General features: G+C 41.6%; 1 protein-coding gene across 1 annotated transcript in view; it reads right to left on the bottom strand.

Annotated features, from left to right (window-relative positions):
- SUMF1 (sulfatase modifying factor 1) overlaps positions 1–27,911 on the bottom strand; it is a 111,605-nt gene that overhangs the window by 38,388 nt on the left and 45,306 nt on the right. The window contains exons 4-7 of the mRNA XM_082664556.1: positions 19,246–19,328; positions 17,095–17,217; positions 16,225–16,339; positions 1,852–1,968 (exon numbers count right to left, since the gene is read on the bottom strand). Of these exons, the coding sequence (XP_082520682.1) occupies positions 1,852–1,968; positions 16,225–16,339; positions 17,095–17,217; positions 19,246–19,328 (438 nt within the window). The remainder of the gene's footprint in view (positions 1–1,851; positions 1,969–16,224; positions 16,340–17,094; positions 17,218–19,245; positions 19,329–27,911) is intronic.

The raw sequence follows: 27,911 nt of genomic DNA on the forward strand, positions 1-27,911 counted from the left end.
TTCAAGAGTTTGTACTTTATTTTAAACAGAGGAGTGACAGCATTAAGTGTGTCCTCTATAAAGATCATTACAGCTGCAGTAGAGCAGAAAGAGTGACGGCAGGGAGCCCAGCTGGGAAGCTGATGCAGTAATGCAGATGAGAGACAGGCAGTGGCTCTACGAATGAAGGAGAGCTGTGAAGATTTCAATGAAAGAGTCTGAGTTTGCAAGGGAGTTGGGATTTAGTTCTCAAAACTGTTGAATTTTATCCCAGTCAAATAAGGAAGCAAATGAGGCCTCTGTGACAGAGAATAAACCTACAAGGAGAATGATTTATAGACCAAAGACAACATCTGAGATAGAGCCCGGGACTGGGGAAAACAAGAAAAATATGGATTTTTCTGTAAATCCTTAGAAGAAACACAAGCAATTATAAAACTGAAACCAATAAGCACCCAGCTCAACAACAGATGGTCAGAGAGATACATTCACAACTTGCCAGCATTTTGAAGCCTCGTGCACCCCCTTCCAAACATGCAGATGCTTTAATCTGAGGGGGAAAAAAATTCTATTTCTGATTCTGACAGCAAACGCCAAGTCACATCTTGCCAGTAGAGAATGGCGTCTCCCAACCACAAACCCACTGAGAACTTCACAACCTTATTCTCATTTTGGAGAGATGGGTTGTCTTTGACCACTACTTCCACCAGTCCTGCCAGAAAGTACAAGGAAAACAAGGAGGAAATGACAGTTTCCGAAAAACTCAGCTTTTTCATCTGCCCCCAAGAAAGTAGATTTCTGTCTCTAGATTATTCATGAGCAATCCACGTGTTATTCTGTGAAGAAAAATCAAGCATATCACACAAATTTATCCCCGTATTCTGAAAAATGGCCCGAGGCAGAGTCTGACAATTTCTTCAATTACTCTGAGCTGTTCAACACTCTACTGAGAAGAGATCAAAGAATTAATTTTCTTTATCACTACCTTTTATGCCTTTTCAAGAGGTTAAGGTTTAAAATTAAACATATTAAGTTCCCAGTCTAGCTAGTTTGGGTATAAATATACATTCTTGGATCTGACTTATGAATGTCTAGTTTGCTAGAGATAGGATTTTTAAATGGTATTTTCCCCCCAATCTGTTTACACAAGAAATATTCAGTCATGTTCTTTTTAAAGGAAGTACTTCCCACCCACATGCCCAGTTTTTGTAGCGTCTCAATTTTTGTATATTCTGCTGGGAGAGCTTGGTTTTAGAGGCACAGTAGTCCACTAACTGCAGTCAACATTCCTCCCATGCCAGAAAAGGTAAAACTTAAACATGGTTGTCTCAATTCCCAAGGTTTATGATGCACTGAACTGTGGAGTTCATACTGTGGAGTTCAGCAAATAATCATGAAATGACTCAACTTCCTGATTCAACATTCACCCAGAAAACATCCTTTCTCATTTTCTCCAAACAATGCTCTTCAATCAAAATTTCAACCAATGAAAACTCAGGCAATTAGCTGGATGATAAATACCATCTACCGGATCTCACTAGTTATTAATAAACATTAATGCATCTTGCATACTTATTTATATATCTCACTTTGATCACATTTATGAGGCTGAAATAATTTCTAAAGTTATAGACAGATTCCCTCAAATCATTAATACCATTGCAATCCAGCAGCATATGAAATGTCCATAGACATGTCTACACAATGCTTTAAGGTTGAAATGAGAGACAAGTGCTTAGTATCCCTTTGGGGAAATTCCAAGATTAACGTCAATAGAAAAGAAATACCCGAAACACATGAAATTGCTGCCACAGCCTGCCCAGGGGATGGATGTAACCTCTTCACAATACATACTCTGAGACTGATACTCACTGGGTTAATGATCGTTTCTTCAACAGAATGGTGAATGGTCCACCAGTCTGAAGTCCACTCCCAGGCATTCCCTACTATATTGTATAAGCCGTAACCATTGGGAGGAAAGGCGTCAACCTAAAAATTAAAAAAAGGGGGAAATGTCAAAGTACTCATCTTGTCTAGAAAACCTCTTTGGTACAAACATGTACAAAGAACTCTTACTTTAAAGTATGAATATTAATTCTCATTCCAACAGTGAAAATACAATCTGGCCAATGTAGAAACAAAGATATTCTTCAGCTTTGAGCTCTCAAAGGGAGTTTAGAAACCTAAGAAGAGTTCACATTACATAGTAGGACAGTCAATGAAATTATTCCTAATAGAGAGACTAGTACTGGTCATAAGTCAAATCTGTATCTGACTGGGGAGTGAGGGGTAAACCATCTTCAGACCTTCAAAAGCGTAACAGAAACACCATATTAGACCCGGTATCAGTCTTGTCATCAGAGCTGAGCTCTGCTGGCCATGATGTCTTTTTAGCACTGAGAGACCCCAAGCCGATTCTATCCTCTCCACCAGCCCCTTCCAACTCACCAGCTTATCTTTACGCCTCAGTCGTTATCATCGCAACACTGAGGGGACTTGTTTTTATAAAGAAAATGTGAATTCATTACCGAGCGTATTTGTAATACATAGAGGGTTTGCAATCTCTGGCACGTGGAAGTATGAGGTAAGCTGCACAGGCTCTTCAGCAAGTAGTTTGATCACATTTCAAAGGCAGACCAGACAGTCTGCCACATAATACTGTCACAGACATGGTACCAAAGTGCAACACTTGTGTAAGAAGGAGGGTGGGGAGGAGGAGAGAAAAATCTTTGACTGAATAGTAAATATGTACAGAACAGTTATGCTATTTTAGGGACGCAAAATTTTTCCTAACATATTGTAATAGAAATTCTCATACATGAAGAAAACTTTTATTTTTTAAATGAAAAAAATACTGTTATCTTTGGGGTTCTTTTTTTTAAAGTATTTTTTTAAATCCATGTTTTTTTCCCCAATTAATGAGATAGAACTAAAAGGAATACCATTCACTTCTACTTGGCTTCAGAAGGTTTTAGACTGACACATAAATATGGAAGCATCTCACACTTGGGCAATTCAGAGCACTTCAAAGTTATGAAGCTACTCCGAAAAAAAAACTTAATCCAGGCGAGGTGGAAAGCTGAAAACGTTTACCACTCTGCTTCCTCACTCAGCATTCATTATGGAAACAGTGGTACCTATTCATTGCTTCATTCAGTAATTCCATGAGTGTCGAATGAAAGCAGGAAGGGTTTGATGACATAGACATGAATGAGCTTTAATGAGGGAGAAAGGAGGAGGATACCAAAAATTAAAAATCCAATCCTGAAAGGCAGGGTGGGATGAGTAAGGTAAGATAATGAAAGAAAAGGTGCAGGAACTCCCAAGAGGGAGAGATTTCGGGCTGAAGGTGAACCCTCTTCAACAAAGGTAGAAGTGCCTTGTGGGAATTGAGGTCAGAGTTCAAAAGACAGAGAGACAGTAAAGGAGGAAAGGCCAGAGGATACAATGTCCTTTCAAGAATTTGGAGATGATCAGGAACAGCAAGACAGAATAACAGCTGAAAGAGAAGGAAGGAAAAGGAGAAAATAAGTTGTTTCAGGGAAAGAAGGGAAGGAGCAAGGGACGCGAGAGCAAGTGAGATGGAACGAACGTTCTGGAAGAAGGAATCATTTCTCAGGCTCAGAGAGCAGACGAGTGGAGGGGCTCTCAGGTCAGTCAGCCTGAGGTCCCCTTTATGTGCCAACACGCAGCAACCACTGGGCAAGCAAGTTAGCCTATCTGGACCGGTTAAACCATAACATGAGGAAATAAGAGCATCTACTCAAAGGTTTGAGGGGTTTTCCCTCTTTAAACAATATGACGTTTAAGTGAGGTAAAATCAGGAGGTCACCACCCCCAAAATTACCACGAGAGTATAAAAATTTTAAACGCTCATGGTTAAATTAATCACACCAACCAAAGCTTCCTTCCAGAAAGCTCATTAAAAGACAAATGTACATGAGAAATACTTCAAACATGCTTATTTTCAGGTGAATGAGCTGATAGGCATGAAAACCAAAACATACTAACAACTGTACAACAGAGGCCTAACCAAATACAAATCCAATTCTTCAAATTCACTGTGGTCAGAATAGTCTGCTCAGTTTACAACCAGAGTGAAAATAATAAAATACATAAAATAGCAGGGGAGGGAGCTATTTCACTGCAGTCCATCCTATCATTAAAGTTCAATTCCTGCTCTCAACTGACCAGGGCCTGTGGACACAACAAGGCAGCTATGGAGGACTTGAGATAATTCTCTGGGTAAACAGTCCCAATTTAAAGGTATAGATCTCGTCAAGTCTCATTCCAAACACAGGTGGAAGTGGCCTCTGTATAACTTGCTGCTTTTTTTCTCCACGGGTCCTGTTTCTCCAATTGATTATTTGCGGGCTCCTGGTAACTGTTCTAATTTTGTCTTAGGAACTTCTATGGCAACTTCTTCAGGTAAGTTCTGTTGAATATACTCCAAACAGACATCTGTTGAACCCACAGTTAAATGTTCCAACTCGAAATATCTGTAAAGTATCCTTATTTTATACGGAAACTGGTGTTTTCTGAAAAGGTGCACTGACTTGAGAATAAATGACTATTTTCCTTGGAGGCTCATGTGCTTAAATAATGACAAGAAATTCTGTAGCCATTAAGTGCTGTAAAATATTCATAACTGTCCAGTACAGCTGCTCATGGCCTTTTATGAACACTGGCAGGCGCTAGTATAATTTGTGTGGTCCACCAGAAGCCCATGCCGTAGGCCTCAAGGCTAAGGGCAGTGGCCCTACTTCACACAGACTCCCATTGAAGAGGGACCTCCAGGCTGCCGAGGCCCTTCTCAAACCACGTGATGGCCACTGTGCAGCTTCTGCACCAACTATCATCTTTCCTGGGGTGTCATGAGCAACCTCATCCGGCACCTTATTCTGTTCATCCTGCAGCACGGTTCTGCCAACAAAAGGTGGCCCATGAGATACTGGCTGGGCTTCTTACCCAGGAAATGGTTGAGAACAGGTTGAGATAGTTTAGACCCCAAGGTCTCTAATCACTCATTTTACTGACTAAAAAATTATGCACCCATGAGAGCACAAGCGATCTTGAAGGAAACTTGAGAAGAATCAACTTCTAGATGGCCTGATTAGCCTTTTGCCTGTTGAATAATACATCCAGTTCCCACTGGTTTGTGTCGGTACCTTTATCATATACCTAACTCATATATATAGAATTTTAGAAGCACACACATATGCACCTATGTGCCTATTTAAGGGCAACATATTCTCATGCAACTTTTTTTTTTACATTAACTCTGCAAAAAAAAAAAAAAACAACTATATGGCTCAAAATATTTTAAAAGTTCTCATAGGTCAAGTGTCTCCTAACCCTTCATCTTTTCCAGTGTCTCAGTCTTTCTCACTTGTTTATTATTTCAGTTGAAATTCTGGAATCATTTGGTCATGTTCCAAATAACATATGTGTGCTACATTCATAAATAAATTTTGGAAGAATCATATTTGTCTGAAACAAAAATACAAATATTTTAAAAATGACAACTGTTTGAAAGATTGTTGAAAGAAAATTATTCTCTGTAACAACAAACCCAGTAAGGTGCTACTGCCTCGCCACAAGACATCTTTCCTGACTGTGTTAAGAGAAAACGACACATATCCTTTTCAAACTCTTCCAAAATATAGCAGAGGGAGGAACATTCCCAAATTCATTCTATGAGGCCACCAGCACCCTGATACCAACACCAGACAAAGATGTCACAAAGAAAGAAAACTACAGGCCAGTATCACTGATGAACACAGATGCAAAAATCCTCAACAAAATACTAGCAAACAGAATCCAACACCACATTAAAAGGATCATGCACCATGATCAAGTGGGGTTTATCCCAGGAATGCAAGGATTCTTCAATATATGCAAATCAGTCAATGTGATAAACCATATTAACTAACTGAAGGATAAAAACCATACGATCATCACAATAGATGCAGAAAAAGCTTTCGACAAAATTCAACACTGATTTATGATAAAAACCCTCCACAAAGTAGGCATAGATGGAACTTTCTTTAACATAATAAAGGCCATATATGACAAACCCACAGCCATCATCGTTCTCAATGATGAAAACCTGAAACCATTTCCACTAAGATCAGGAACAAGACAAGGTCGCCCACTCTCACCACTCTTATTCAACATAGTTTTGGAAGTTTTAGCCACAGCAATCAGAGAACAAAAAGAAATAAAAGAAATAAAAATAAAATCGGAAAAGAAGAAGTAAAGCTGTCACTGCTTGCAGATGACATGATACTATACATAAAGAATCCTAAAGACACTACCAGAAAACTACTCAAGCTAATCAATGAATTTGGTAAAGTAGCAGGATACAAAATTAATGCACAGAAATCTCTTGCATTTCTATACACTAATGATGAAAAATCTGAAAGTGAAATCAAGAAAACACTCCCATTTACCACTGCAACAAAAAGAATAAAATACCTAGGAATACAGGCTTTCCTGGTGGCGCAGTGGTTGGGAGTCCGCCTGCCGATGCAGGGGACATGGGTTCGTGCCCTGGTCCAGGAAGATCCCACATGCCGCGGACTGGCTGGGTCCCTGAGCCATGGCTGCTGGGCCTGCACGTCCGGAGCCTGTGCTCCGCAATGGGAGAGGCCACAACAGTGAGAGGCCCGCGTACTGCAAAAAAAAAAAAAAAAAAACCTGGGAATAAACCTACCTAAGGAGACAAAAGACCTGTACGCCGAAAACTATAAGACACTGATGAAAGAAATTAAAGATGACACAAACAGATGAAGAGATATACCATGTTTTTGGATTGGAAGAATCAACATTGTGAAAAGGACTATACTACCCAAAGCAATCTACAGATTCAGTGCAATCCCTATCAAACTACCAATGGCATTTTTCACAGAACTAGAACAAAAAATTTCACAATTTGTATGGAAACACAGAAGACCCTGAATAGCCAAAGCAATCTTGAGAAAGAAAAATAGAGCTGGAGGAATCAGGTTCCTGGACTTCAGACTATACTACAAAGCTACAGTAATCAAGACAGTATGGTATTGGCACAAAAACAGAAAGATAGATCAATGGAACAGGATAGAAAGCCCACACATACACCTATGCACCTATGGTCACCTTATTTTTGATAAAGGAGGTAAGAATATACAATGGAGAAAAGACAGCCTCTTCAATAAGTGGTGCTGGGAAAACTGGACAGCTACATGTAAAAGAATGAAATTAGAACACTCCCTAACACCATACACAAAAATAAACTCCAAATGGATTAAAGACCTAAATGTAAGGCCAGAAACTATCAAACTCTTAGAGGAAAACAAAGGCAGAACACTCTATGACATAAATCACAACAATATCCTTTTTGACCCACGTCTTAGAGAAATGGAAATAAAAACAAAAATAAACAAATGGGACCTAATGAAACTTAAAAGCTTTTGCAAAGGAAAACATAAACAAGAAGAAAAGGCAACCCTCAGAGTGGGAGAAAATATTTGCAAATGAAGCAACTGACAAAGGATTAATCTCCAAAATTTACAAGCAGCTCATGCAGCTCAATAACAAAAAACCAAACAACCCAATCCAAAAATGGGCAGAAGACCTAAATAGACATTTCTCCAAAGAATATATACAGACTGCCAACAAACACATGAAAGAATGCTGAACATCCCTAATCATTAGAGAAATGCAAATCAAAACTACAATGAGGTATCACCTCACACCAGTCAGAATGGCCATCATCAAAAAATCTACAAACAGGCGGATGAGGGGAAGATGGCGGAAGAGTAAGACGCAGAGATCACCTTCCTCCCCACAGATACACCAGAAATATATCTACACATGAAACAACTCCTACAGAACACCTACTGAACGATAGCAGAAGACCTCAGACCTCCCAAAAGGCAAGAAAGTCCCCACGTACCTGGGTAGGGAAAAAGAATAAACAGAGGTAAAAGGATAGGGACGGGACCTACACCAGTGGGAGGGAGCCGTGAAGGAGGAAAGCTTTCCACACACTAGGAAGCCCCTTCGTGGGCGGAGACTGTGGGTGGCGGAGGGGGAAAGCTTCGGAGCCATGGAGGAGAGCACAGCAACAGGGATGCCGAGGGCAAAGCAGAGAGATTCCCACAGAGGATAGGGGCCGACCAGCACTTACCAGGCCGACAGGCTTGTCTGCTCACCCGCCGGGGCGGGCGGGGCTGGGAGCTGAGGCTCGGGCTTCGGTGGGAGCGCAGGGAGAGGACTGGGGTTGGCGGCGTGAACACAGCCTGCAGGGGATTAGTGCACCACGGCTAGCCGGGAGGGAGTCCGGAGAAAAGTCTGGACCTGCCTAAGAGGCAAGAGACTTTTTCTTCCCTCTTTGTTTCCTGGTGCGCAAGGAGAGGGGATTAAGAGTGCTGCTTAAAGGAGCTCCAGAGACGGGCGCGAGCCGGGGCTAAAAGCGCGGACCCCAGAGACACACATGAGACGCTAAGGCTGCTGCTGCCGCCACCAAGAAGCCTGTGTGCGAGCACAGGTTACGCTCCACACCCCCCTTCCGGGGAGCCTGTGCAGCCCGCCACTGCCAGGGTCCTGGGATCCAGGGACAACTTCCCCGGGAGAACGCACAGCGCGCCTCAGGCTGGTGCGACGTCACGCCAGCCTCTGCCCCCGCGGGCTCGCCCCGCACTCCGTACCCCTCTCTTCCCCCCGGCCTGAGTGAGCCAGAGTCCCCAAAGCAGCTGCTCTTTTAACCCCGTCCTGTCTGAGCGAAGAACTGATGCCCTCCGGCCACCTACAGGCAGAGGCGGGGCCAAATCCAAAGCTGAGCCACGGGTGCTGTGAGAACAAAGAAAACAAAGGGAAATCTCTCCCAGCAGCCTCAGAAGCAGTGGATTAAAACTCCACAATCAACTTGATGTACCCTGCATCTGTGGAGTACATGAATAGACTACAAATCATCCCAGATTGAGGAGGTGGACTTTGAGAGCAAGATTTATTACTTTTTCCCCTTTTCCTCTTTTTGTGAGGATGTATATGCTTCTGTGTGAGTTTTGTCTGTATAGCTTTGCTTCCACCATTTATCCTAGGGTTCTATCCGTCCATTTTTTTTTCTTTTTAATAAAAATTTTTTTCTTAACAATTATTTTTTATTTTAATAACTTTATTTAATCTTACTTTATTTTATCTTCTTTCTTTCTTTCTTTCTTTCCTTCCTTCCCTCCTTCCTTCCTCCCTCCCTCCCTCCATCCCTTCTTTCTTCCTTTCTTTCTTCCTTTCTTTCTGTCTTTCTTTCTGCCTTTCATTCTTTCTACTTTTTGTCCCTTTTATTCTGAGCCGTGTGGATGAAAGGCTCTTGGTGCTGCAGCCAGAAGTCAGTGCTGTGCATCTGAGGTGGGAGAGCCAACTTCAGGACAGTGGTCCACAAGAGACCTCCCAGCTCCACATAATATCAAACAGCAAAAATCTCCCAGAGATCTCCATCTCTACACCAGCACCCAGCTTCACACAACAACCAGCAGGCTACAGTGCTGGACACCCTATGCCAAACAACTAGCAAGGCAGGAATACAACCCCAACCATTAGCAGAGAGGCTGCCTAAAATCATACTAAGTCCACAGACACCCCAAAACACACCACCAGACGTGGACCTGCCCACCAGAAAGACAAGATCCAGCCTCATCCACCAGAACACAGGCACTAGTCCCCTCCACCAGGAAGCTTACACAACCCACTGAAACAACTTTAGCCACTGGGGACAGACACCAAAAACAACGGGAACTACGAACCCGCAGCCTGCAAAAAGGAGACCCCAAGACCCCAAAAACAGTAAGATAAGAAAAGGAGAAGACAGAAAAACTCACAGCAGATGAAGGAGCAAGATAAAAACCCGCCAGACCTAACAAATGAAGAGGAAATAGGCAGTCTACCTGAAAAAGAATTCAGAATGATAGTCAAGATGATCCAAAGTCTTGGAAATAGAATAGACTAAGTGCAAGAAACATTTAACAAGGACGTAGAAGAACTAAAGATGAAACAAGGAATGATGAACAACACAATAAATGAAATTAAAAATACTCTAGATGGGATCAATAGCAGAATAACTGAGGCAGAAGAATGGATAAGTGACCTGGAAGATAAAATAGTGGAAATAACAACTGCAGAGCAGAATAAAGAAAAAAGAATGAAAAGAAGTGAGGACAGTCTCAGAGACCTCTGGGACAACATTAAACGCACCAACATTTGAATTACAGGGGTTCCAGAAGAAGAAGAGAAAAAGAAAGGAACTCAGAAAATATTTGAAGAGATTATAGTTGAAAACTTCCCTAATATGGGAAAGGAAATAGTTAATCAAGTCCAGGAAGCACAGAGAGTCCCATACAGGATAAATCCAAGGAGAAATACACCAAGACGCATATTAATCAAACTGTCAAAAATTAAATACAAAGAAAACATATTAAAAGCAGCAGGGAAAAACAATAAATAACACACAAGGGAATCCCCATGAGGTTAACAGCTGATCTTTCAGCACAAACTCTGCAAGCCAGAAGGGACTGGCAGGACTAATATAAAGTGATGAAGGAGAAAAACCTGAAACCAAGATTACTCTACCCAGAAAGGATCTCATTCAGATTTGATGGAGAAATTAAAACCTTTACAGACAAGCAAAAGGAGAGAGAGTTCAGCACCACCAAACCAGCTTTACAACAAATGCTAAAGGAACTTCCCTAGGCAAGAAACACAAGAGAAGGAAAAGACCTACAATAACGAACCCAAAACAGTTAAGCAAATGGGAATAGGAACATACATATCGATAATTCCCTTAAATGTAAATGGACTAAATGCTCCCACCAAAAGACACAGACTGCCTGAATGGATACAAAAACAAGACCCATATATATGCTGTCTACAAGAAACCCACTTCAAACCTAGAGACACATACAGACTGAAAGTAAGGGTATGGAAAAAGTTATTCCATGCAACTGGAAATCAAAAGAAAGCTGGAGTAGCAATTCTCATATCAGACAAAATAGACTTTAAAATAAAGACTATCAGAAGAGACAAAGAAGGACACTCCATAATGATCAAGGGATCGATCCAAGAAGAAGATATAACAATTGTAAATATTTATGCACCCAACATAGGAGCACCTCAATACATAAGGCAAATACTAACAGCCATAAAAGGGGAAATGGACAGTAACACATTCATAGTTGGGGACTTTAACACCCCACTTTCACCAATGGACAGATCATCCAAATAAAAATAAACAAGGAAACACAAGCTTTAAATGATACATTAAACAAGATGGACTTAATTGATACTTAAGGACATTCCATCCAAAAACAACAGAATACACATTTTTCTCAAGTGCTCATGGAACATTCTCCAGGATACATCATATCTTGGGTCACAAATTAAGCCTTGGTAAATTTAAGAAATTTGAAATTGTATCAAGTATCTTTTCCGACCACAATGCTCTGAGACTAGATATCAATTACAGGAAAAGATCTGTAAAAAATACAAACACATGGAGGCTAAACAATACACTACTTAATAACGAAGTGATCACTGAAGAAATCAAAGAGAAAATCAAAAAATACCTAGAAACAAATGACAATGGAGACACGACGACCCAAAACCTATGGGATGCAGCAAAAGCAGTTCTAAGAGGGAAGTTTATAGCAATACAATCCTACCATAAGAAACAGGAAACATCTCGAATAAACAACCTAACCTTGCATCTAAAGCAATTAGAGAAAGAAGAACAAAAAACCCCCAAAGTTAGCAGAAGGAAAGAAATCATAAAAATCAGATAAGAAATAAATGAAAAAGAAATGAAGGAAACGATAGCAAAGATAAATAAAACTAAAAGCTGGTTCTTTGAGAAGATAAACAAAATTGATAAATCATTAGCCAGACTCATCAAGAAAAAAAGGGAGAAGACTCAAATCAATAGAATTAGAAATGAAAAAGAGGAAGTAACAACTGACACTGCAGAAATACAAAAGATCACGAGAGATTACTACAAGCAACTCATTGCCAATAAAATGGACAACCTGGAAGAAATGAACGAATTCTTAGAAATGCACAACCTGCCAAGACTGTATCAGGAAGAAATAGAAAATATGAACAGACCAATCACAAGCACTGAAATTGAAACTGTGATTAAAAATCTTCCAACAAACAAAAGCCCAGGACCAGATGGCTTCACAGGCAAATTCTATCAAACATTTAGAGAAGAGCTAACACCTATCCTTCTCAAATTCTTTCAAAATATAGCAGAGGGAGGAACACTCCCAAACTCATTCTATGAGGCCACCATCACCCTGATACCAAAACCAGACAAGGATGTCACAAAGAAAGAAAACTACAGGCCAATATTACTGATGAACACAGATGCAAAATTCCTCAATAAAATACTAGCAAACAGAATCCAACAGCACATTAAAAGGATCATACACCATGATCAAGTGGGGTTTATTCCAGGAATGCAAGGATTCTTCAATATACGCAAATCAATCAACATGATACACCATATTCACAAATTGAAGGAGAAAAACCATATGATCATCTCAATAGATGCAGAAAAAGCTTTTGACAAAATCCAACACCCATTTATGATAAAAACGCTGCAGAAAGTAGGCATAGAGGGAACTTTCCTCAACATAATAAAGGCCATATATGACAAATCCACAGCCAACATCTTCCTCAATGGTGAAAAACTGAAACCATTCCACTAAGATCAGGAACAAGACAAGGTTGCCCACTCTCACCACTCTTATTCAACATAGCTTTGGAAGTTTTAGCCACAGCAATCAGAGAAGAAAAGGAAATAAAAGGAATCCAAATCGGAAAAGAAGAAGTAAAGCTGTCACTGTTTGCAGATGACATGATACTATACATAGAGAATCCTAAAGATGCTACCAGAAAACTACTAGAACTAATCAATGAATTTGGTAAAGTAGCAGGATACAAAATTAATGCACAGAAATCTCTTACATTCCTATACACTAATGATGAAAAATCTGAAAGTGAAATCAAGAAAATACTGCCACTTACCATTGCAACAAAAAGAATAAAATATCTAGGAATAAACCTACCTAAGGAGACAAAAGACCTGTATGCAGAAAATTATAAGACACTGATGAAAGAAATTAAAGGTGATACAAATAGATGCAGAGATATACCATGTTTTTGGATTGGAAGAATCAACATTGTGAAAATGACTCTACTACCCAAAGCAATCTACAGATTCAGTGCAATCCCTATCAAACTACCAATGGCATTTTTCACAGAACTAGAACAAAAAATTTCACAATTTGTATGGAAACACAAAAGACCCCGAATAGCCAAAGCAATCTTGAGAACGAAAAACGGAGCTGGAGGAATCAGGTTCCCGGACTTCAGACTATACTACACAGCTACAGTAATCAAGACAGTACGGTACTGGCACAAAAACAGAAAGATAGATCAATGGAACAGGCTAGAAAGCCCAGAGATAAACCCACACACATATGGTCACCTTATCTTTGATAAAGGAGGCAGGAATGTACAGTGGAGAAAGGACAGCCTCTTCAATAAGTGGTGCTGGGAAAACTGGACAGGTACGTGTAAAAGTATGAGATTAGACCACTCCCTAACACCATACACAAAAATAAGCTCAAAATGGATTAAAGACCTAAATTTAAGGCCAGAAACTATCAAACTCTTAGAGGAAAATATAGGCAGAACACTCTATGACATAAATCACAACAAGATCCTTTTTGACCCACGTCTTAGAGAAATGGAAATAAAAACAAAAATAAACAAATGGGACCTAATGAAACTTCAAAGCTTTTGCACAGCAAAGGAAACCATTAACAAGACCAAAAGACAACCCTCAGAATGGGAGAAAATATTTTCAAATGAAGCAACTGACAAAGGATTAATTTCCAAAATTTATAAGCAGTTCATGCAGCTCAATAACAAAAAAACAAACAACCCAATCCAAAAATGGGCAGAAGACCTAAATAGACATTTCTCCAAAGAAGATATACAGACTGCCAACAAACACATGAAAGAATGCTCAACATCATTAATCATTAGCGAAATGCAAATCAAAACTACAATGAGATATCATCTCACAACAGTCAGAATGGCCATCATCAAAAAATCTAGAAACAATAAATGCTGGAGAGGGTGTGGAGAAAAGGGAACCCTCTTGCACTGCTGGTGGGAATGTGAACTGGTACAGCCACTACGGAGAACAGTAAGGAGGTTCCTTTAAAAACTACAAATACAACTACCATACGACCCAGCAATCCCACTCCTGGGCATATACCCTGAGAAAACCATAATTCAAAAAGAGTCATGTACCACAATGTTCATTGCAGCTCTATTTAAAATAGCCCGGAGATGGAAACAACCTAAGTGTCCATCGACAGATGAACGGATAAAGAAGATGTGGCACATATATACAATGGAATATTACTCAGCCATAAAAAGAAACGAAATTGAGCTATTTGTAATGAGGTGGATGGACCTAGAGTCTGTCATACAAAGTGAAGTAAGTCAGAAAGAGAAAGACAAATACCGTATGCTAACATATATATATATGGAATCTAAAAAAAAAAAAAAGGTTCTGAAAAACCGAGGGGCAGTACTGGAATAAAGACGCAGACGTAGAGAATGGACTTGAGGACATGGGGAGGGGAAAGGGTAAACTGTGACGAAGTGAGAGAGTGGCATGGACTTATATATACTACCAAATGTAAAACAGATGGCTAGTGGGAAGCAGCCACATAGCACAGGGAGATCAGCTCAGTGCTTTGTGTCCACCTAGAGGGGTGGGATAGGGAGGGTGGGAGAGAGATGCAAGAGGGAGGTGATATGGGGATATATGTAAATGTATAGCTGATTCACTATGTTATAAAGCAGAAACTAACACACCATTGTAAAGCAATTATACTCCAATAAAGATGTTTAAAAAAAAAGAGAGAGAAAACGAAATGCTTTTAACATTGCTTCATTAATGTATGGTTTTGCTGACAAAAGAGCAGAAAGAAAGGAACACTCATGGAGGGAAACTTGCGATACACAGTCTGGAAAAGAGTTTGGTTATATATCTGAAACCCTTATGAAGAAAGTTTTCTAGTCTTTGACTCACTAATTTCACTGTTAGGAATCTATCTTTTAAAAAATCATCAGACTAATAAGGACCTACTGTATAGCACAGGGAACTCTTCTCAATACTCTGTAATGACCTACGTGGAAAAAAAATCTAAAAAAGAGTGGATATATGTATATGTATAATTGATTCACTCTGCTGTATAGCAGAAACTAACACAACATTGTAAATCAACTATATTCCAATAATAATGTTTTAAAAAATCATCAGAGATACAATTTAATATCTATGCATAAGATGTTCATTGTTGTTTAGCAGAAAAACAGATATAAATTTGCAAAAATAAGAGGTAAATAAATTAGGGTTCATTCAAATGACAAGTTATCCAGCTGCTAAAAGACATGTATTTGTGAAGAACTGCTAATGACAGATAAAATGTTGCTGATATTACACAGGGAAAAACAGTAGGATTTTAAATATTATAGTATGACCCAAAAGCAATATGTAAAAAATATATAGGCACATATACACCAGAAACATTTATGCTGGCATCTGTGGTAGTTAAGAGCATGGCCTTTGAAAACAAACCGACCTGGTTCAAATCCCAGCTGTGCTGCTTTCCAGCTGTATAACCTTGGGCAAGTTAGTTAACCTCTGTGTGCCTCAGAATGCTCACCTGGAAAATGGGGATAACAGTACCTACCTTACAGAGCTGAAGAGACATTAAATGAGATAATTCATGCAAATGGCTCAGCAACATGCCTGGCACTCTGCAAGTGCTCACTAACTACTAGCCATTAGGAGCATCATCAACATAGGAGACGAATGGGGGGAAATGCACCTAAACGTTAACAGGGGTTACCTATCTCTGGGGGGTAGGATTCCAGATCCTTTCAATTTTCTCCTCTGTACACTTCTTGTTTTTTCAAAGTTTCCACAACAAGTGTTATGGAATCGGAAGGAAAAAGGTGTTACAGAAAAAGAACGTCTGGTTAATTATTAGTATTTGCTACGTGCGGTGGTGGACGGAGGCAGGAAGGGGGCAGCACGTGGGGCAGAGAGCGAGCAGCGCTTTCACTCATTGCTGGTGGTTTCTCGGTGCGCTGCAGCCGCCGCCATCCGTCACAAGCCTCGCTACTCACAGGCGCAGTCCCTCGAAAGCCGTCCTCTCCGGTGTTGGTCACAGGAAACTCGCCCTGCCAAATGTTGGCATAATGTTGGCCCTTCGGCTGCAGTCTGTTGCCCCAGGGGAAGAGTCTGTCAGAAGAGACACAGGCATCAGCCTGTCAAACAGACACAGGCTTCTGGACGAAAGTCAAGAGGAGGAAGGCAGTGAAAGAGAGAACATTGCTTGCTTGTTCCGAGTGAGCTATTTTTAAAAAAAAAAAAAATACATAAAGCTTTTAATCAGGATTTTTTTTTAACTTCCGCACAACCAGTTCATGTCAAGTTCACAACAACCTTGGTCTCTCCCGAGGACTCAGGAGGCCTGAAATAAATCACAGAACTAAAAGAAGGGCTTATAGGAGGCTGGGAAAGCAGACATCATCCTGGACTTATATGGAAGCATGATCAGGCAACATCACACCGCACTTTTTTATAAAGCCTTCGTTATTTTAAGGAACCTTTCCTAGATGTGACCCAAACATGAGTTTTCTGTCTCATGGCTCTGGAAGCAAAAGATATATTGCTGCTTCAGGAGATGCCTAAAATAAGAAAATCCAAAAAGCAAGGCAGCCTGCCAGGAGGCTCTAAGGAGGACTATGTGACACGGGGATGGCGGCTCAATTGCCGTAGCCCACCTCACCACACACATGGCTTTGGGAGACTGTCAGGGGGTGGTGATCCCTGCATCCATGTTTCCTAAGTAACTTCACGGGCAGGAAGAAAGCCCAGCAGGAGTAAGCTGCGATCTGGCTGTGGTTTTAAACCAACTGTCCAGCCAAAGTAAGTTCCGTATATTTAGAAAAAGGTCCACATACTGTTAGGCAAAGACGAGACCCTCCAAGTACCTATTTTGCAGGCCTCCTCGACAGCTGTACTCCCACTCGGCTTCCGTGGGCAACCGCTTCCCGGCCCATGTGCAGTAGGCGACGGCATCGTTCCAGGAGACGTGAAGAACCGGGTGATCTGGCCTGGGGAACAGCGAGAGCAGAGTGAGCAGGGCAGGAACCAGAACAGGAACAGGAACAGGAACCGGCAGGACCGGCTTCAGCAAAGTGCCCATCAGCACCTTCACCTCAATCTGTGATGCTGAGGTGAGCCTGGTCCCCAAATCCAGCCCCAGCCCGGTCACATCTGTCACCCTCGACCACGGGTTTCTGACATCCAAGGCTCCCAAAGAGGTTATGATCCCGCTTGGAACAAGACTCAAAACATTTCTTCACTTTGCATGCAGGCCTGGACCCCCAGAGAATCTCACTTGGTGCAGTAGGTGTGGAGACGCACCAGCCAGATCCCCCTATGAGGAAGGAATGATCTTCCAGCTGCTGGGCGTGGCATCAGCAGAAGCTTCCAGCTCTCGGCTCCTTTAGGAGAGCTGCAAAGAGCCGCCTTACAGTCAGCGAGGACCAACCACGGCAGGGGCATAAAGGCGCAGCCGTGTGAGTTCACCATAGCTAAATCCTACGTGTCATTTATACCCCAGAGCCCCAAGGACTGGGTGGGATGTCCTGGACCTGCACTGTAGTCTTGGCTTCTCCCTCTGCCCAATCCTGTTTCCTCCCCATCCCTTCCACAGGTGTGGATCCCCTTATACAAATATTCTTCACACCAAGCTCTATCTAAGCATCTGTTTCCAGAGAATCCAATCTGTGATACTTGGCCTTAAACTTTGTCTCTTTCTGCTATAGATGAGTCAGCTATATGTGCCTCACTCTAGCAAGTGAGGAATCTAGCAGATTCCAAATAAATCTTTATTTTTTCTAAAAGTATAGAGGGGTAGGGAAGGTTAGGGGGAAAGTTTGAGAGTAAGGGGATAAACATATTTACCCAGCACCAGATAACTTTAATTCCCTGCTCACTCTTTCTCAGGTGGACTCTACATTCCTAGGCTATTTCTTAAGCATCTTTGAATTCCCTACAGTAATTACACAACTTTCACTTATTCTTTAAAAGCGTTTATTGAGTACCTATTACATGCCAGTCACTGTTTTCAACACTGATATTAAGACATGCACTTTTCTCAGAAGGACTCACTCAGTGGATATAATACATTCCACTCTCACTTTTCCTTCTACCCTTCACTTTTTCTTCTACTATTAAATTCAGGAAAGAAGATAATAATTGGGACCTAAGAGGCCGTCAACCTGAGGTACCCAAGAATCCTACAACTTTCCACCTCATGGCCTATTTCTACCACAGAGGCTACCACCTCAGGCTTTGAAAGATTTCTGATGTTTTCAAGGGGCTATATCCCTAAAGCTGAACTTCATGCACTTCCAGATTCCTGACAATGAGGTCAATAACCGGGAATGTTGTCAAAAATAGAAGCTCGAAAATCCCATCTGAAAAATTGGGTTAGGAGAACAGTTTTCTTGGGCTGTTGAGATGCTGAGTCCTGACCCAAACCTTTCTGCGTCTTCAGGGCTTAAAGTGCTATCCATTTTTGCTTGAGATAATTATTTCTTTGCCACCCTGGAGACTTGCTGACCGACTTGCAGCTCTGTGGTTTTTCGGTCAGACGGTGGCTTCAAAGTATGTCAGTCCTGGACTGGAGACAACATGAGTCCTAAACCCAAGGGATGAGCTTCTACCGCGGCCACCTGGCAGGACACCACCACTTATCTGTAAGACAGATGGTCTCCTTCCTCTCAATGACCCACTCATGAGGGAGAGCAAACAGACAAGTTGTAAAGGTTAAACATGTCATGAGATTTGTAATAGGCCTGTCAAAGGGGGAAAAAATCTCCAAGAGGGAACCCTCTGACAGGCCAAATGAGGGAGGAGGAAGGCCACTTATTAAGAGCTCTCTGTGAGCTAGGTGCTATGTTTGGGTCTGTACATACAGTATTTCCTGCCATCCTATTTTCCTACCGACCAAGTCAGTAGAGTTTTTCATACTCACTCTTTTATACAAGACAGCCACTGAGTTTCTTTTCAACAGCATAGGAACCTATTTTGGAATGAAACATGTCATCTGGGGAAAGACCCACCAGCCTCACCTGTGCAGGACAGTAGAGTCGGGCCCTTCTGGGTGTCTCCAGTTAGCGCCTTTAACAGGTAACCACCAGGGAGCAGCTGCCACCTCAAAGCAACCCAGAATAAGCTGAGGTTAGCTATGATGCCTCTAGAAAAACACTGACTCAGTCTCTGCAGAAAAATATCTCTCTTAAGGTCTTCAACTTCCAGTTGACTTACCAAATAACTTTACCAGAATATCAAAAATAAAGATTTATATGTAACTAAATCTAACAAATAAGCATTATCTCGGGAATTCTCTGGCGGTCCACTGGTTAGGACTCGATGTTTCACTGCTGTGGTCCAGGTTCAATCCCTGGTTGGGGAACTAAGATCCAGCAAGCCACACGCTGTGGCCAAAAAAAACAAAAGCATTATCTCCCATCATAAAGCACCACAGTGATTAAATAAATACGTATCTAAATGGTGTGTGTCTCCAAGAATTTTAAAAGACACACTGCTAGCTAACCCTCTATAATCTCTAACAAGTGAGACAGGTAGTACTCCTCCTATTTAAAAGATGGTGAAACAGCATTAATCTTATAGTTAAGTGCCGGGCTGAAGGTCAACCGAGGTAGCCAGAGACCAAGCTGAAGCATAGCATAAAGAGCTGTAGTGTGTTTTCAAAAGACCCTGGTTAATCTCCAGCCCAACAATAGTATGGCTCTGGGCAAGTTCACTGCTTGCCTGGCCCCAGAGTCCTCATCTGTGAAATGGGAGCAGGCCCGCCTGCCTCACCTACCTCAGACTCAAAGGAGGCTGCATTAGATAGGACTGGGAAGTGGTCAGCCCAGATCCTGTTCCCAGAACCTTACCTCCTACTTTACAGTTCTGTTAACCCAAATACCAAAATCAAGTGGCCCTCATTTAGTGATTGATTGAGAACGTGGCTTTGGAGTCAGGCAAAATGAGATGTGACTCATGGCTCTGCCACTCCTACGGTGACCCCTGGTAACCTAATCAACCTCCCCACACCTGTTTTCTCATTTGTAGGTGAAGACAGTAACAATGCCTACCTCAGGGGTTATTACAAGGAGGAAACAGAACATACACACAGGGCTTAGGACTATGCCTAGCACTTAGCAAGCACTCAGTAAAGGGAACCAGTCTCAACTAGGGGCCTCATGACAGGAAGAGAGTTACAAAAAAATTACCATCATCAATGATGCTAATACTAAGTAAAGAAGTTTGCAAATGTTTCTTCTAATATAAACCAGAGCAGACTCAAGGTTATCCCCATGACAATGTTACTCTCAATCCTCTGCGTCCTGATGAGCCAGCCTGAGTGGAAGAGAAGGGGGAATGTGTTCCTGCTAACAATTACAGCAATCACTGAAAACACCAAACCCTGTCTTGTTCTTTTTTCACATCAGCGCAATCAAAACATTCATGGTATTCCAATCACAATTTGATGGAAAAAGCCAAATTCTTTTATATTTCAACGAAAGAGGCATTGTGTCCTTAAAGGACACTACTGCAAAGTGTTTTATTTTTCAGAGAGCAGGAGAGGTGAACGGCATGGCTTCTTCCTATTCCTTCTGTAGTACTGCGGAATCTTTAATGGGGAGATGTTCTCGCTGACTACTCTGCTTGATGTTTAGGTGCCAGTGACAGGTAACTCATTCCATGTCAAGGGAAGACCTGCAGAGAAAGCCCAGGTCATCCCACTCTTACATTCCAGTATCTTTACATCACTCACCCACCTCTACCCTACCCCCAACACTAAGGCCACCAGAAGGTTCTATTTCTCAAATAAAAAATAAAAAATTTTAAAAAAAGAGAAGAAGAAAAAAAAACAAACAGGAAAAATGTTAACCTTTGTTAAATCTGGGTGGTAGGAACTAGAATGCCTATTTTTCTTATACCCTATTGTGCTTTGAAATATTTCATCATTAGCAATTTTTTTAACATCTTTATTGGAGTATAATTGCTAACACAATGGTGTGTTAGTTTCTGCTGTATAACAAAGTGAATCAGCTATACATATACATATATCCCCATATCTCCTCCCTCTTGCGTCTCCCTCCCACCCTCCCTATCCCAACCCTCTAGGTGGTCACAAAGCACCGAGCGGCTCTCCCTGTGCTATGCGGCTGCTTCCCACTAGCTATCAGTTTTACATTTGGTAGTGTATATATGTCCATGCCACTCTCTCACTTCATCCCAGCTTACCCTTTCCCCTCCCCATGTCCTCAAGTCCATTAGCAATTTTTAAAATAAATTTATTTATCTATTCTATTACTGATGGGCATTTGGGTGGCTTCCAGTTTGGGCTACTATGAATGGTACTACTTCTGTGAACATTCTTGAAAGCTCATGACTTAGTAAATATGATAAGCATTTCTGCTGATTGCATACTGTGGAGTGGAACTGCTGGATCCCAGGGTAGACACAGGCACAGCTTTAGTAAAGACAGCTGAACACAAGCCTTAATGGCAGAAGTCCTCCACGGTTCCCAACCTTCTTCAACAGGGAACTTCCATGGAGTTGGCTTGTGTGCGGTAGACCCAGGGCAGCTGCTCCAGTGGCCTCTGAGTCCATTCCCTTTCCCTCTCCTCTTCCCCTTAACTCACTCTGGTTGCAAATATTTACTGAGCACCTACTATCTGCCTGGAGCTAAGCCTAATTCCTAAAGGGGATCTTCAACTCCCAGAATCCTCTGAGTATGACTTAAGACAGTCGGTATATTGAGAGTTTTTCAATTATTTATTGCACATATTTATCTTACATGGTTAACTACACAAAGCAGGATACAAAGTGTGAACCTAGGCATTTTATTTTCTTCCAAAAATATCTACAAAACTCAAATTGGTGGGTCCGGGTACCACCTTACACACATCACTTCTATAGCTCCTACTCAACTTCCTCCCTGTCATATACACACACTTGCCTCTCCTTCTAGATGTCTGCTTTTCATTTCTCCCACTATCACTCTTGAATGAAATCTTTCACATTTGTTAGCAACCCATCGAAAACAGACCACCGCAGCACTACTGACTTATTAGGCCACATAATTCCTTGTTGGAGGGGTGCTGTCCCGTGCGTTGTAGGATGCTCAGCCGCATCGCAGACCCCTCCCCACTAGATGCCAGTAACATCCTACCCGCAACCCAACTATGACAACCAAAACTGTACCCATATTCACCATGCCCCAAACAAGACAAAGCTACGGGTCCTATAAGGGAACCTAACGGCATCGCCACCTGTCAGAAAGACTGTAAGTCCCCATTGTAATGGTCAGATGCAGAGTCAGGAACCATTTCCACATAGGACACATGAAGAAGGAAAGGTAAGTAATCAAAGTCACCCACAACAGAACATAGCCAAGTTTTCCTGGGAAAGCCATGCTTTCTGGCCAAACTAATGGCAAATCCCATCAAGTGTCACCAGGTGCCTTCTTCCAAATATCACTGTTAACTCCATGTTTTTATTTATTTATTTAGTTAGTTATTAGCATCTTTATTTGAGTATAATTGCTTTACAATGGTGTGTTAGTTTCTGCTTTATAACAAAGTGAATCAGCTATACATAAACATATATCCCAATATCTCCTCCCTCTTGAGTCTCCCTCCCACCCTCCCTATCCCACCACTAGGAGGTCACAAAGCACCGAGCTGATCTCCCAGTGCTATGTGGCTACTTCCCACTAGCTATCTATTTTACATTTGGTAGTGTATAATGTCCATGCCACTCTCTCACTTCGTCCCAGCTTACCGTTTCCCCTCCCCCTGTCCTCAAGTTCATTCTCTACATTTGCGTCTTTATTCCTGTCCTGCCCATAGGTTCTTCAGAACCATTTTCTTTTTTAGATTCCAAATACACGTGTTAGCATAAGGTATTTGTTTTTCTCTTTCTGACTTACTTCACTCTGTATGACAGACTCAACGTCCATCCACCTCACTACAAATAACTCAATTTCATTTCTTTTTATGGCTGAGTAATATTCCATTGTATACATGTGCCACATCTTCTTTATCCATTCATCTGTTGATGGACACTTAGATTGCTTACATATCCTGGCTATTGTAAATAGAGCTGCAATGAACACTGTGGTACATGACTCTTTTTGAATTATGGTTTTCTGAGGGTATATGCCCAGGAGTGGGATTGCTAGGTCGTATGGTAGTTCTCTTTTTAGTTTTTTAAGGAACCTCCATACTGTTCTCCATACTGGCTGTATCAATTTACATTCCCACGAACAGTGCAAGAGTGTTCCCTTTTCTCCACACCCTCTCTGGCATTTACTGTTTGTAGATTTTTTGATGATGGCCATTCTGACTGGCGTGAGGTGATACCTCATTGTAGTTTTGATTTGCATTTCTCTAATGATTAGTGATGTTGAGCATCCTTTCATGTGTTTGTTGGCAATCTGTACATCTTCTTTGGAGAAATGTCTATTTAGGTCTTCTGCCCATTTTTGGATTGGGTTGTTTGTTTTTTTGATATGGAGCTACATGAGCTGCTTGTAAATTTCGGACATTAATCCTCTGTCAGTTGCTTCATTTGCAAATATTTTCTCCCATTCTGAGGGTTGCCATTTCTCCTTGTTTACGTTTTCCTTTGCTGTGCAAAAGCAGGTAGGATTGTATTGCTATAAACTTCCCTCTTAGAACTGCCTTTGCTGCATCCCATAGGTTTTGGGCCATCGTGTTTCCATTGTCATTTGTTTCTAGGTATTGTCCGATTTCCTCTTTGATTTCTTCAGTGATATCTTGGTTATTAAGTAGTGTATTGTTTAGCCTCCATGTGTTCGTGTTTTGTACAGATTTTTTTCCTGTAATTGATATCTAGTTTCATAGTGTTGTGGACAGAAAAGATACTTGATATAACTTCAATTTTCTTAAATTTACCAAGGCTTAATTTGTGACCCAAGATATGACCTATCCTGGAGCATGTTCCATGAACACTTGAGAAGAAAGTGTGTTCTGTTGATTTTGGATGGAATGTCCTATAAATATCAATTAAGTCCATCTTGTTTAATGTATCATTTAAAGCTTGTGTTTCCTTATTGATGTTCATTTTGGATGAGCTGTCCATTGGTGAAAGTGGGGTGTTAAAGTCCCCCAGTATTATGATTGTATTACTTTTGATTTCCCCTTTTATGGCTGTTAGTATTTGCCTTATGTATTGAGGTGCTCCTATGTTGGATGCATAAATATTTACAGTTGTTATATCTTCTTCTTGGATTGATCCCTTGATCATTATATAGTGTCCTTTTTTGTCTCTTGTAATAGTCTTTAATTTAAAGTGTATTTTGTCTGATATGAGAATTGCTACTCCAGCTTTCTTTTGCTTTCCATTTGCATGGAATATCTTTTTCCATCCCCTCACTTGCAGTCTGAATGTGTCCCTAGGTCTGAAGTGGGTCTCTTGTAGACAGCATATATATGGGTCTTGTTTTTGTATCCCTTCAGCCAGTCTATGTCTTTTGGTTGGAGCATTTAATCCATTTACATTTAAGGTAGTTATTGACATGTGTGTTCCTATTACCATTTTCTTAATTGTTTTCAGTTTGTTATTGTAGGTCTTCTTCCTTCTCTTGTGTTTCCTGCCTAGAGTAGTTCCTTTAGCATTTGTTGTAAAGCTGGTTTGGTGGTGCTGAATTCTCTTAGCTTCTGCTTGTCTGTAAAGGTTTTAATTTCTCCGTCGAATCTGAATGAGATCCTTGCTGGGTAGAGTAATCTTGGTTGTAGGTTTTTCCCTTTCATCACTTTAAATATGTCCTGCCACTCCCCTCTGGCTTGCAGAGTTTCTGCTGAAAGATCAGCTGTTAATATTATGGGGATTCTCTTGCATGTTATTTGTTGTTTTTCCCTGCTGCTTTTAATATTTTTTCTTTGTATTTAATGTTTGATAGTTTGACTAATATGTGTCTTGGCGTGTTTCTCCTTGGATTTACCCTGCATGGGACTCTCTGCACGTCCTGGACTTGATTGACTATTTCCTTTCCCATATTAGGGAACTTTTCAACTATAATCTCTTCAAATATTTTCTCAGTCCCTTTCTTTTTCTCTTCTTCTTCTGGGACCCCTATAATTCGAATGTTGGTGCATTTAATGTTGTCCCAGAGGTCTCTGAGACTGTCCTCAATTCTTTTCATTCTTTTTTCTTTATTCTGCTCTGCAGTAGTTATTTCCACTATTTTATCTTCCAGGTCACTCATCCGTTCTTCGCCCTCAGTTATTCTGCTATTGATTCCTTCTAGAGAAGTTTTAATTTCATTTATTGTGTTGTTCATCATTGTTTGTTTGCTCTTTAGTTCTTCTACATTGTCATTAAACATTTCTTGTATTTTCTCCATTCTATTTCCAATATTTTGGATCATCTTTACTATCATTATTCTGAATTCTTTTTCAGGTAGACTGCCTATTTCCTCTTCATTTGTTAGGTCTGGTGGGTTTTTATCTTGCTCCTTCATCTGCTGTGTGTTCCTCTGTCTTCTCATTTTGCTTAACTTACTGTGTTTGGGGTCTCCTTTTCGCAGGCTGCAGGTTCATAGTTCCCATTGTTTTTTATGTCCGCCCCCAGTGGCTAACGTTGGTTCAGTGGGCTGTGTAGGCTTCCTGGTGGCGGGGACTAGTGCCTGTGTTCTGGTGGATGAGGCTGGAGATTGTCTTTCTTTCAACGTTCAGTGGTGTGTTTTGGGGTGTCTGTGACCTTATTATGATTTTAGGCAGCCTCTCTGCTAACGGGTGGGGTTGTGTTCCTGTCTTGCTAGTTGTTTGGCAGATGGTGTCCAGCACTGTAGCTTGCTGGTTATTGAGGGGAGCTGGGTCTTAGCCATGAGATGGAGATCTCTGGGAGAGCTTTTGCTGTTTGATATTACATGGAGCTGGGAGGTCTCTGGTAGACCAGTGTCCTGAACTCGGCTCTCCTACCTCAGAGGCACAGGCCTGACACCTGGCCAGAGCACCAAGCTCCTGTCAGCCAAATGGCTCAGAAGAAAAGGGAGAAAAAAAGAAAGAAAAATAAAGTAAAGTTATTAAAATTAAAATTTTTTAAATTATTAAAAATAAAAAAATTAAAAAGTAATAAAAAAAAGAACACAAGAAAGAAAGAAGAGAGCAACCAAACCAAAAAACAAATCCACCAATAACAAGTGCTAAAAAGTATACTTAGAAAAAAAAAAAGAAAAAGGACAGACAGAACGCTAGGAAAAATGGTAAAAGAAAAGCTACACAGACAAAATCACACAAATAAGCATAGACATACACACTCACAAAAAGAGAAAAAGGAAAAAATATATATATATGTATATATAAAAATAAGAGACCTACCAAATCAATAAACAAATCTACCAATGATAATAAACTCTAAATACTAAACTAAGACAAACATAAAACCAGGAACAAATTAGATGCAGAAATCAAACCACAAGTCCACAGTTGCTCCCAAAGTCCACCACCGCAAGTTGGGATGATTTGTTGTCTATTCACATATTCCACAGATGTAGGGTACATCAAGTTGATTGTGGAGATTTAATCTGCTGCTCCTGAGGCTGCTGGGAGAGATTTCCCTTTCTCTTCTTTGTTCGCACAGCTCCTGGGGTTCAGCTTTGGATTTGGCCTCAACTCTGCATGTAGGTCACCTGAGGGCGTCTGTTCTTTGCCCAGACAGGTCGGGGTTAAAGGAGCAGCTGATTAGGGGGCTCTGGCTCACTCAGACCAGGGTGAGCGAGGGGTATGGAATGTGGGGCAAGCCTGCGGCAGCAGAGACTGCCATAATGTTGCAACAGCCTGAGGTACGCTGTGTGTTCTCCCAGGGAAGTTGTCCCTGGATCCCGGGACCCTGGCAGTGGTGTGCTGCACAGGCTCCCGGGAGGAGAGGTGTGGATAGTAACCTGTGCTTGCACACAGGCTTGCTGGCTGCAACAGCAGCCTTAGCACTTCATGCCCGTCTCTGGGGTCCATGCTGATAGCTGTGGCTCGTGCCCGTCTCCAGAGCTCCTTTAGGTGGTGCTCTGAATCCCCTCTTCTCACGCACCTGGAAACAACTGTCTCTTGCCTCTTCAGCAGCTCCAGACTTTTTCCTGGACTCCCTCCCGGCTAGCTGTGGTGCACTAGCCCCCTGTAGGCTGTGTTCATGCAGCCAACCCCAGTCCTCTCCCTGGGATTTGACCTCCAAAGCATGAGCCTCAGCTCCCAGCCCCCACCTGCCCCAGTGGGTAAGCAGACAAGCCTCTCGGTCTGGTGAGTGCTGGTCGGCACCGATCCTTTGTGCGGGAATCTCTCCGCTTTGCCCTCTGCACCCCTGTTGCTGCACTATCCTCTGTGGCTCTGAAGCTCCCCACCCCACCACCCCCCGTCTCCACCAGTTAAGGGGCTTCCTAGTGTGTGGAAGCTTTTCCTCCTTTACAGCTCCCTCCCAGAGGTGCAGGTCCTGTCCCTGTTTTTTGTCTGTTTTTTCATTTTTCTTTTGCCCTCCCCAGACACATGGGGAGTTTCTTGCCTTTTGGGAGGTCTGAGGTCTTCTGCCAGCGTTCAGTAGATGTTCTGTAGGAGTTGTTCCACATGTAGATGTATCTCTGATATATTTGTGGGGAGGAAGGTGATCTCCACGTCTTACTCCTCTGCCATCTTGAAGGTCCCCCCCAACTCCATGTTTTTAAAAACTGTTCTTGAACGCCTGGTCATGTCTTGAAAATAAATGC

The sequence above is a fragment of the Grampus griseus genome, assembly GCF_964374135.1.
Source record: "Grampus griseus genome assembly, chromosome: 10".
NCBI classification, from domain to species: domain Eukaryota; kingdom Metazoa; phylum Chordata; class Mammalia; order Artiodactyla; family Delphinidae; genus Grampus; species Grampus griseus.